General features: G+C 31.0%; 1 protein-coding gene across 1 annotated transcript in view; it reads right to left on the reverse strand.

The window, feature by feature from the left end:
- The window catches only part of LOC145263218 (uncharacterized), a 198,280-nt gene extending 186,773 nt beyond the window's left edge, over positions 1 to 11,507 (reverse strand). The window contains exon 1 of the mRNA XM_080120302.1: positions 11,167 to 11,507. Coding sequence (XP_079976428.1) covers positions 11,167 to 11,425 — 259 coding nt within the window. The 5' untranslated portion in view covers positions 11,426 to 11,507. The remainder of the gene's footprint in view (positions 1 to 11,166) is intronic.
- Positions 11,508 to 11,795: the final 288 nt, after the last annotated feature.

The following is an 11,795-nucleotide window of genomic DNA, read 5'->3' on the forward strand; positions in this document are numbered from 1 at the left end:
GTTTCAAAGTGATCGTCTCGCTTCCTAGACGTTTGAATTTCAAACTCCAGACTCTCTCTGAGTTTCTTACTGACTGTCTCTCTAACTAACTAACTCTCACTTCCTATATTGAGAAATCCATGCATGTCCGGCCAACGTGACTAAAATTCACGTGCCATCAACATGCGTGGACTTGCACGTTTCCCGAACATTCTGATTTTTCAATAACCTATGTTTTCTTTATTTTCACAAAGGAATTCAACCTACATATCTAATTTATTTAACCAATATTTTATTATCCACATTCTTTTAACAATTGAATAGTTTATTTATTATTTATTTCATCTGAATTAACAATTTACTGGACATTCCATTTAAACCTATTGTTCTTTAAAACTTATGTTCAGGGTTCGATTTCTGCTTTCTCTTATTTTCATTTTAACTAATCTCTCTATTTTTATACTTACATGAAAAGGGGACAGCCCTTATCATGTAACACAAACATCATATTCTTTTTTATTGTTTTAACTGTTGGGTATATATCCGTTGATATCTTATACGTTTTTATACAGACAGATGTGGTTCTCGGTTGATTAACTGGGTTTTACTGTGTCGGATATATACTTGACAGTCAAAAGAACGAAAAGAATATTCTGTTGTCACAGCCCTAGTGATAAAACGCTTTAAAAATTAGTACAAACCTGTTTTTGTGCAGCCTGTAGGGTCCCATGTAGTGTAAAAGAATAAAGCAAAAAGAAAAAAATGATCGCCTTTTCTCTTTGTATGCTTGCGATATTATTAACTAATATGCAAATGAGATGCCTCCAGTTATAAATAAAAAGCTTGATTTTTCAGAGACTGCACGATTTTGGACTTTGATGTTGAAGTAGCAAATGTTGTGGATAGTGCGTCGTGTTTTGGAGTGGCGAGTTTTGGCAGCAGAGCGTCGAGTTTTGGAGCAACGAGTTTTGCCAGCAATGTCGATTCTTGAGTAGTGGATTTTGACTCTAGTGTGTCGAGTTTAACCCCGAAAAGTGTTACTTGGGTGCGAAGCATTGTTAATAACCCATCAGAACAACTGTAGAACAATTAACACTTGATTGTTTTAACCACAGAAGACCAATAAACAGCGGAGGGACGACCCCCAATAGCCAACTGAGTCCACACAAGGCGAAAGTAAATCAGAAAGACGTTCATCTTCCAAAAGTAATAAAAATACTAGTGACGACGAAAATTGATAAAATTATCTTTACATACGATGGATGTATCGAAACGAAAGGAACCGTCGTGTCATTCATCCTATGCATATTAACCCGGGTTTCTCTGAAGGAGGACATTCTTAGAAAACATTAAATTCAGAACCAGTCGACAGTCGTATATCTATCCCAGTCAGGGGAGCGCACGACGTTAGGTTTTGTAATTATTCCCAAGGGGTGTCAATTTTTTTCCTATATACAGCGCTTGATATTCTTAAATGGTCACTCATCTGGTGCTGAACAGGCTCCACACTGCTTAACTTTCGTGAGCTAACGTGAACGTTATTATGCTGTATGTATATGCATCGTAAACGTGAAGCTAACATCTCTATTGATCGTGCGACAGTATAACGCTCATTTATCTATATAAAGTTCTAATTCAACCGCTATATCACAGACGTGATGTTGCTAGTCTCAGTGTTTTCTACAAATAATGTTATGTCATGTGTTCCTCGAAATTGTCTGATCTATTTCCTGCTTCCTTTGTTCAAGCTCGTTTTACTTGTTGATCTAGTGGTCTCCATCAATTCGTTGTTTTAATAACTCATTGTAACACAGCTTCCTATTCCAGTAGCGGTAACATCTTTCGGCAAACGGACAGGACTTGTGGAGCAATGGATAACGCATCTGACTACGGACCAGAAGATTCGAGGTTCGAATCTTGGCAAGTTTGTAATAATTTTAACCATCATTTTATCCAACGTTTACTCATTATCCTTACCCTTAGGGTATTTTTGTTTTTTCAGTGATTTTGTTTTGTTCATATGGGAATTCCCCATACTCCCAGTTCATAGTGTAAGCATTGATGGTAAGACGATACTGACTGTACTTGATGTTGAGTGTACTCGATTTTGTGTTTGACTCGGCGTTGTGTGTGCTGACGCGGCGCAGCCGCTAGTATAAAATAAATCCTTCTAAGATAATATGAGATGAAGTTGCAATTTCACTGTCGGAGATGCTAATGTTTATCTCACATCTGTCCCAAAAATGCACAAACTATTCGTGTTATACACAAACACACAAATTATACGTGTTATTGTTTCCTTTTCTTTTCCTTTTCTAAAACCGAATCATGTTTTGCACAGCCAAACACAAATTTTCCTTTAACAAACAACCAACCCAACCATATGAAGATATAGAAGATTTGTAGCATAATTTTTTGGACCAAAATGAGTAAACTGGATGGTTGATATGCCGTAAAACAAAACAATCAAATTAAATACCATAACTATTCTCATGGACAGATACTTTGTCCCCTCATTAACTTCCAAAATTCAATCACAGCTAAACACAAATCTTCCTTTAACAAACAACCAAACCAACCATATGAAGATATAGAAGATTTGTAGCATAATTATTTGGACCAAAATGAGTAAAAATGGTTACTATGCCGTAAAACAAAACAATCAAATCAAATACCATAACTGTATTCTCATGGACAGATACCTTGTCCCCTCATTAACTTCCAAAAAAATAATTTGAACATATTAAAAAACTTGAAGCATAAAAACTTTTACCAAAATGCCCGGATTCGGCATTAAATAATTTGAAAATGGTTGATACGCCGTCAAACAAAACAACCAAACCTTTCTGGGGAGGTGAATTTTCTTAAACATTTAAAACGTCTAACCTTGCCGTTCTAACATGGCGGAGGTCAATAGATAGCTGTTCACGCAGCCATAGTTATCATTCAAACACTACCGTGTTTGAATAAATGGTTAAGTGTCAGTTTTAGTCATTTAGAACTGTCTTAAAGCTTCACCGCTCACTCATTTTTTTCGTCCAAACTTCAAACAATTATTTCAGTTTATAGATCACGTTCTCAGCTATATTGTACAAAAAAATTTCAATTTTCGTTCTGTACAACAAAATTTATGATGAATTTTCTGGTGTTCAAAATCGTAAAAATATGTAAGGAGATGAGCGACGTTTTAATTACTGGTTTCCATAGCAACCATCTCACTCCAGCGACTACTCTTGCTACTAATTCATTGCTGTCGCGAAAAGAGAAGGAACAAGTGAAACAGAATAAATAATTTGAAAATGGTTGATACGCCGTAAGAAAAAAACAGCCAAACCTTTCTTGAGAGTTGAATTTTTTTCAACATTTAAAATGTCTAACCTTGCTATTGTAATGTCAATAGATTGCTGTTCATGCGGCCATAGTTATAAGCTAATGTTTCTGTCAATTTTGTTTATGTATAGCTGTTCTGGGGTGAAAAGAAAATGGAAGGAAAAAAAGAAAAGAAAAAGAAAAAGGATGAAAGAAAAAACGATAAAGTCAATGTCTTAACGCGCCAGTAACCCATTAGATTACAAGATTGACATTTTAACTCATTACTCTTTCAAAGCATCGTATGCTCGGCCAGACTTGATGACGACATTCTGTGAACAGTCAGTTTCAAGCATTGTCTCACGTATTGTCTATAGAATTTAATTAGTATTTTATAACGAACTAACAGACCAATCAGTCATTTCCCGGGGACAAAAGTGTAACATGACATTCTCCCACGTTTTCTGTCCCCACCCACTCTTTATTCTTACCCAGCCCATTTCTATCTCTGGACATAGACACACACACATAACTCGAGTCGGCGTAAGGGAAATAACTCGGGGGGAAAAAATCAGAGTTATTCGCATTTACATGATAACATTAAAAGAAGCGTGTTCGTTTCGATAACATTAAATGATATAAATAGTCACGTGATCTCAAAGAATGAATCTGTTTTTCTAAATTTTAGATATTATTTATCCGAGTCTATGCTGATTTAAACAATACAAAATTTGTAGAGGTTTGTTATGTATTTTTCTAACTTTTAGGAGACAAGTTTGACCTTTATACAATAGATCAGCAGGGTTACCCGACGTTGTTCGGGGCTAGAAAACAAAAACAGACTAAAAGAAGTTAAAATGTATTTTAAAATTAAAACTTCTATAGGATGGAACGATAAAATTGTCGTCCTAGAAAGGGCGACATGATTCCATTTCCGTTTAATGAAAACCGGTTTTCTTTTTTTGTGGCAGACCATCTACTAGTTGGCCAGTTGTGTACAAATTCCGAGAACGATAGGAGCCTTCTTTCATGTCTGAAAGTGACACAATGTTCAACGAGAAAGATTGGAGATGCGTCGCTGTACAACTGATGCTCTCTACCAATCCAAGTTATAACAACAGCACCATTGCCAGCGCATTCAAAATGTATTGCTGGACTGTTACGAATAACAGGGACGTGCCTAGTGTGATGAAAACAAAAATTCCGGTCAACGTTATGGTCTTTGGTGTGGTTTAAAGTAAGGGCCATATCATGTCGTCTAACATCTTCAAAGTCGGCTTAAAAGTCAATACCAAAGTGTACCTGTATGTGCCGAAGAGTGTGGTGATCCCCTGATGTAATCAGGTGGCCGCTAGCAGACCCTGGGTGTGGCAGCAGAACTTGACGCCGGCCCACAAGTCCAAAAAGACCCAGACTTGGCTTCATATGGAGTGCTATGGTTTGTACTATTCTCTCATTTGCCCTCTTCCTCCCCCGATCTCAACTTGCTCGACTACTTTGTTTAGTGATACGTTTAAAACATCACTAACATTACCCTCCACAACACCAAAGCCAACCTGATCGCCGCCATCCACCGAGTATTCGCAGAGCTCTTGCCGGCGTTTATGGAAAAGGCATACTCTTAGTTTCGGACCCGTATCGAATCGGTGATTAAAGCTGAAGGCGGCTACATTGAATAGATGTCAATAATGAATTTACCTGAATGGATTTTTTCCAACAAAAGTTTTAAAATAAAACTGTAGTTTTTTTTTTCTTTAGGGTGACAACTTTATCGTTCCACCCTGTATATATCTGCCGGTCTCTCAATCTGTTTTCCTCCCTTTTCTTCTTTTCTTCTTTTCCACGTGCTTTCCCCCCGTTCCCAGTGCCGCTCTTAATGTAAATACGAATGTAAGTCATTCAACTCTTCTTTATAAAACAGATAACTATGTAAAATGGTTTAAAAATCGATCCTATCTCATGACAAAACTAACCCCTCCCCAAAGAATTAATAACTATTTTTAAATTGTAGATAATAATTAACCAGGACAACGCCAATCATTAATTTAACAACTTTGGTGGTGTTTGTTATGTAGGTTTTGACTTTTAATTGGGCTTACACACATATATACACACGGGGAGAACGAGGATAACTTGAATGCCTACAAGACATTATCTTCGAGTGTTTAAAGTCTTTCTTTCGAGTTTGTTAATCGAAGTTTAGATAAATCAAGCGGGGCCCTTTCCTTGGGCTAGCACTTTTTATATGAGAAGCATAAATATTCGATTAATCAATTAAAGTTTTTGATTTCTTAAACACTGAATAAGTAAAAAGTCGAGAACATAATTTTTCTTTTTCTCAATTCAAGATTTACATACTTTATCATTTTTTCTCCTTTTCTTCTTCTTCTTCTTCTTCTTCTTCTTCTTCTTCTCCTTCTTCTTCGTCTTCTTCTTCTTCATATTTTTCAATCCTATTTCTTAATTTCATTTTACTTCCGTTAAGGTTCTCAGAAATCAAGGGGGTCCCTTTCATATAGCTAACACTTAATCTCTACAGGAGATACATAGATATTCGAATATTCCATTAAAATTCTCATTTATATTTCAAACACGAAGTTAAAAAAAAAATGAGAACATACTTTTCCTCTTCCCAATTGACCATTTAAATATGCTATAGTATATCTGATTTGTGATCTCTTCGTCTTACTTGATTTCAGGGCAAGAATTTATTTTGTCTGGTGGAGTATCCAGCACCATGCTATTACTTGAGGTAACAAGGAGATGTACCATCTATAATATAAATTTCACCTGTCTGTTTAAATGTATGTATGTATGTATGTATGTATGTATGTATGTATGTATGTATGCCTAAAACTTTTGACAGAGGCGACGGATTTTCACAAAATCACAATCGTTTTGAAGCGCGAGCCTTCGGGCAACAAATATCGAAAAATTGGCTAAAAACATTAATTCCTACACCCTGAACTGGGGACTTTTCTACAAGTTCTTTTTCGCCGATATTTTAGCACTCCACCCCCTCTTTCGATTGACTAGCCTTAATTTAAACATTTGCAACTTCCGGTTTAACGATGGGCGCAACGGCAAAAACGTCACGTTTTTCACGTTCTTTTTCTGCTTTGCAGTACGGGTTCGAGTCTGCCTGCCTACTACTACTTTTTCTTTGCTCAAAACAAAAATCTCCACACACCCGGGCATTATTCAAATTAAAATAATGGTATACGTGGATTAAAAAAATTGGTATATGTGGCTCAAATAAAATAATGGTATATGCGGTTCAAATGCAAAGAAAGAGCACATGTGATTTAAATAAAAATAATAATAATAAATGTGATTGAAATAAAAAGTGGTACATGTGGTCCAAATAGAAATAATGGAACACGTAGTTCAAAAAAATGATACATCTCATTCAAATAAAATAATGGAACACGTAGTTCAAAAAAATGATACATCTCATTCAAATAAAATAATGGAACACGTAGTTCAAAAAAATGATACATCTCATTCAAATAAAATAATGGAACACGTAGTTCAAAAAAATGATACATCTCATTCAAATAAAATAATGGAACACGTAGTTCAAAAAAATGATACATCTCATTCAAATAAAATAATGGAACACGTAGTTAAAAAAATGATACATCTCATTCAAATAAAATAATGGAACACGTAGTTCAAAAAAATGATACATCTCATTCAAATAAAATAATGGAACACGTAGTTCAAAAAAATGATACATCTCATTCAAATAAAATAATAGAACACGTAGTTCAAAAAAATGATACATCTCATTCAAATAAAATAATGGAACACGTAGTTCAAAAAAATGATACATCTCATTCAAATAAAATAATGGAACACGTAGTTCAAAAAAATGATACATCTCATTCAAATAAAATAATGGAACACGTAGTTCAAAAAAATGATACATCTCATTCAAATAAAATAATGGAACACGTAGTTCAAAAAAATGATACATCTCATTCAAATAAAATAATGGAACACGTAGTTCAAAAAAATGATACATCTCATTCAAATAAAATAATGGAACACGTAGTTCAAAAAAATGATACATCTCATTCAAATAAAATAATGGAACACGTAGTTCAAAAAAATGATACATCTCATTCAAATAAAATAATGGAACACGTAGTTCAAAAAAATGATACATCTCATTCAAATAAAATAATGGAACACGTAGTTCAAAAAAATGATACATCTCATTCAAATAAAATAATGGAACACGTAGTTCAAAAAAATGATACATCTCATTCAAATAAAATAATGGAACACGTAGTTCAAAAAATGATACATCTCATTAAAATAAAATAATGGAACACGTAGTTCAAAAAAATGATACATCTCATTAAAATAAAATAATGGAACACGTAGTTCAAAAAAATGATACATCTCATTCAAATAAAATAATGGAACACGTAGTTAAAAAAAATGATACATCTCATTCAAATAAAATAATGGAACACGTAGTTCAAAAAAATGATACATCTCATTCAAATAAAATAATGGAACACGTAGTTCAAAAAATGATACATCTCATTCAAATAAAATAATGGAACACATAGTTCAAAAAAATGATACATCTCATTCAAATAAAATAATGGAACACGTAGTTCAAAAAAATGATACATCTCATTCAAATAAAATAATGGAACACGTAGTTCAAAAAAACGATACATCTCATTCAAATAAAATAATGGAACACGTAGTTCAAAAAAATGATACATCTCATTCAAATAAAATAATGGAACACGTAGTTAAAAAAAATGATACATCTCATTCAAATAAAGTAATGGAACACGTAGTTCAAAAAATGATACATCTCATTCAAATAAAATAATGGAACACGTAGTTCAAAAATGATACATCTCATTCAAATAAAATAATGGAACACGTAGTTCAAAAAAATGATACATCTCATTCAAATAAAATAATGGAACACGTAGTTCAAAAAATGATACATCTCATTCAGATAAAATAATGGAACACGTAGTTAAAAAAAATGATACATCTCATTCAAATAAAATAATGGAACACGTAGTTCAAAAAATGATACATCTCATTCAAATAAAATAATGGAACACGTAGTTCAAAAAAATGATACATCTCATTCAAATAAAATAATGGAACACGTAGTTCAAAAAAATGATACATCTCATTCAAATAAAATAATGGAACACGTAGTTCAAAAAATGATACATCTCATTCAAATAAAATAATGGAACACATAGTTAAAAAAATAATACATCTCATTCAAATAAAATAATGGAACACGTAGTTCAAAAAAATGATACATCTCATTCAAATAAAATAATGGAACACGTAGTTCAAAAAAATGATACATCTCATTCAAATAAAATAATGGAACACGTAGTTCAAAAAAATGATACATCTCATTCAAATAAAATAATGGAACACGGAGTTCAAAAAAATGATACATCTCATTCAAATAAAATAATGGAACACGTAGTTCAAAAAAATGATACATCTCATTCAAATAAAATAATGGAACACGTAGTTCAAAAAATGATACATCTCATTCAAATAAAATAATGGAACACGTAGTTCAAAAAAATGATACATCTCATTCAAATAAAATAATGGAACACGTAGTTCAAAAAAAATGATACATCTCATTCAAATAAAATAATGGAACACGTAGTTCAAAAAAATGATACATCTCATTCAAATAAAATAATGGAACACATAGTTCAAAAAAATGATACATCTCATTCAAATAAAATAATGGAACACGTAGTTCAAAAAAATGATACATCTCATTCAAATGAAATAATGGAACACATAGTTAAAAAAAATGATAAATCTCATTCAAATAAAATAATGGAACACGTAGTTCAAAAAATGATACATCTCATTCAAATAAAATAATGGAACACGTAGTTCAAAAAAATGATACATCTCATTCAAATAAAATAATGGAACACGTAGTTCAAAAAAATGATACATCTCATTCAAATAAAATAATGGAACACGTAGTTCAAAAATGATACATCTCATTCAAATAAAATAATGGAACACGTAGTTCAAAAAAATGATACATCTCATTCAAATAAAATAATGGAACACGTAGTTCAAAAAAATGATACATCTCATTCAAATAAAATAATGGAACACGTAGTTCAAAAAAATGATACATCTCATTCAAATAAAATAATGGAACACGTAGTTCAAAAAAATGATACATCTCATTCAAATAAAATAATGGAACACGTAGTTAAAAAAAATGATACATCTCATTCAAATAAAATAATGGAACACGTAGTTCAAAAAAATGATACATCTCATTCAAATAAAATAATGGAACACGTAGTTCCAAAAATGATACATCTCATTCAAATAAAATAATGGAACACGTAGTTCAAAAAAATGATACATGTGATTAAAATTAAAATAATACTAAATTTGATTCCAATAAAAAATGGTAAATGCGATTCAAAAAAAATTAATGGTAAATGTTGCTCAAATAAAAACAATTGTACATCTTGTTAAAAAAATAATGGTATATGTGATTGGCATAAAAAATAATGCTATATGTGATTTAAATAAAAAATAATGGTATATGTGATTTAAATAAAAAATAATGGTATATGTGATTTAAATAAAAAATAATTGTATATTGATATTAATAAAAAATAATGGTACATATGACTCAAATAAGAAATAATGGTATATGGGATTAAAATAAAAAAATAGTGGTATATGTAATTTCAATTAAATTAATGATATATTTTACTAAAAAATAATGGTATATGTGATTTAAATAAAATTAATGGTATATTTAACTAAAAAATAATGGTATATGTGATTTAAATACAACATAATGGTATATGTGATTCAAATAAAATATAATGGTATACGTGATTTAAATAAAAAATAATGGTATATATGATTCAAATAAAATATAATGGCATATGTGATTTAAATACAAAATAATGGTATATGTGATTTTAAAAAATGGTATATGTAATTTAAATAAAAAATAATGCTATATGTGATTCAAATAAAAATAATGGTTCATGCTACTCAAATAAAAATAATGGTATATGTTATTTCAATAAAAAATAATGGTATATGCGAGTTAAATAAAAAATAATGGTATATGTTATTTAAATAAAAAATAATGCTATATGTGATTCAAATAAAAATAATGGTTCATGCTACTCAAATAAAAATAATGATAAATGTCGCTCACATAAAAATAACGGTAAATGTGATTCAAATAAAAATATTGTACATGTGATGTAAATAAAAATAATGGTACGTGTGGCTCAAATTAAAATAAAGGTATATGATGTTCAAGTAAAAATAGTAGTATATGATGTTCAAGTAAAAAATAATAGTTTATGTGATTCAAATAAAAATAATGGTATATGTGCTTAAAATAAAAATAATGGTATATGCGCTTCAAATTAAAATAATGTTATATGATGTTCAAATAAAAATAATGGTATATGATGTTCAAGTAAAAAATAATAGTATATGATGTTCAAGTAAAAAATAATAGTATATGATGTTCAAGTAAAAAATAATAGTATATGATGTTCAAGTAAAAAATAATAGTTTATGTGCTTCAAATAAAAATAATTGCATATGTGCTTCAAATTAAAATAATGTTATATGATGTTCAAATAAAAATAATGGTATATGATGTTCAAGTAAAAAATAATAGTATATGATGTTCAAATAAAAAATAATAGTATATGATGTTCAAGTAAAAAATAGTAGTTTATGTGCTTCAAATAAAAATAATTGCATATGTGCTTCAAATTAAAATAATGGTATATGATGTTCAAGTAAAAAATAATAGTATATTTGGTTCAAATAAAAGCTGTTACTTACTTGAAAACGCTCTGCACGGACATGGCGAACCCCCACATAGCCTTTGCCGATCGTTAATAGAACAAACACAACTCTGTGGGACTTCTAAATTAGATGAATTCTGATGATAATCACGGTGATGGTAACTGTTTTGCATGTGTTTTTGTGTGTCGTCCGAAAGTATATCAGATATCAATTTTTGGACATGGTAGTTGGCGTCCACGACGCAGATCCAGGCAACAACAGAAAACCATATGAGAACAAAGTCTTTAAGACCCATTCTTGTTATTTTTTATTCGAATCAAACGTAACTTCTTCAGTGTCCGTTCTCGAAATTACATTCTGCTGCAAAATCTTCAAACATTTCCTACAGAAAAGACAAAAAATAAAACCAAAGTAAAATCAAATCCTATCATAAAAATATAAGAATACACGTGGAAAAATAAAATAGAAACAAAACATTGAAGAATATTAAGGTTACCAGCTAGCAAGAGCTGACTTAACATGAACAGTTTTGTACAGGGGGGAACGATAAAGTTGTCGTTCTAAATAAAACAACAATCCAGCCTTACGTTAAAACTTTTATTGAAAAAAAAACTCAATTCAGATAACTTGATTATGGGCATTTTTTTTAGATTAGTTAAACCTCC

This window comes from Euprymna scolopes, chromosome 38 (genome assembly GCF_053919585.1).
Source record: "Euprymna scolopes isolate OS-2025 chromosome 38, ASM5391958v1, whole genome shotgun sequence".
In the NCBI taxonomy this organism is placed as follows: domain Eukaryota; kingdom Metazoa; phylum Mollusca; class Cephalopoda; order Sepiida; family Sepiolidae; genus Euprymna; species Euprymna scolopes.